At 69.6% G+C, this 803-nt stretch overlaps 1 protein-coding gene across 1 annotated transcript in view; it reads left to right on the forward strand.

Annotated features, from left to right (window-relative positions):
• Positions 1–803, forward strand: part of PFL1_02861 (uncharacterized protein) — a gene marked incomplete at both ends in the record, with an annotated part of 3,657 nt that overhangs the window by 1,790 nt on the left and 1,064 nt on the right. The window contains one exon of the mRNA XM_007880374.1: positions 71–678. Coding sequence (XP_007878565.1) covers positions 71–678 — 608 coding nt within the window. The remainder of the gene's footprint in view (positions 1–70; positions 679–803) is intronic.

Here is an 803-nt window from a genome sequence, read left to right on the forward strand (position 1 = left end):
CGGCCCGCACAACGGCGCGCTCATGGGCCTGGGCGCCGGCGGCCACTTTGCACCGGGCGTCCGGGCAAAGGTGGCCGAGGTCCTGCCTCGACTCATCTCCGACATCCCGCTCACCGGCCACGAGGGCGAGACGGTGACGATCGCCGAGTACGGCTGCCTCAATACCCGGTCGGTGCAGCTGATGCAGCCCATCATCTCGTGGTTCGCCGAAAAAGCACAGCAGGGCGCCTCGCCGGCCAACACCGCCGCCGATGCTGCTGCCGACCCGTCGACGGGCTACTTTGGCCTCGGCGGAGAGCCGTCGCTCGGTGCGTCGATGCGCACCGCGCTCGGGTCGGGGCCCAAGAGCGACGTGCCCTGCCGGGTCAACTTCTCGATCGTCCACGAGGACTCGCCCCAGGCCGACTTCCGCCCGGTGGCCCAGACGCTCAACAGCAGCTCTGATTCGTACCTCAACAGCCACTGGCAGGCCACCCACGAGCCTTCGCTGCAGAACGCCATCTTCCAGAGCTTCGTCTCGCGGCCGTTTGCGTCTCGGATCGTGCCGCCGTCGACCGTCCACCTGGGCATCAGCCTCATGGATCTGCACTGGAGCCACACGCCGCGCAACCCGGCCGTGTCTCAGGCGACGTCGGCGCACGCCGAGCTCACCGCGTTCCTCACCGCCCGCGCGCACGAGTTCCGCCAGGGCGGCGTCTTCCTGATGGCCTACATTGCGCGCTCCGAGGAGGGCGCCAAGCTGCCGCTGCCGGAGCGGCCGCGCTCGACGATCAACTGCGACGACTCGGGCAAGGCCGATGGGC

This window comes from Pseudozyma flocculosa (genome assembly GCF_000417875.1).
Source record: "Pseudozyma flocculosa PF-1 unplaced genomic scaffold scaffold00008, whole genome shotgun sequence".
Lineage (NCBI taxonomy): Eukaryota > Fungi > Basidiomycota > Ustilaginomycetes > Ustilaginales > Ustilaginaceae > Pseudozyma > Pseudozyma flocculosa.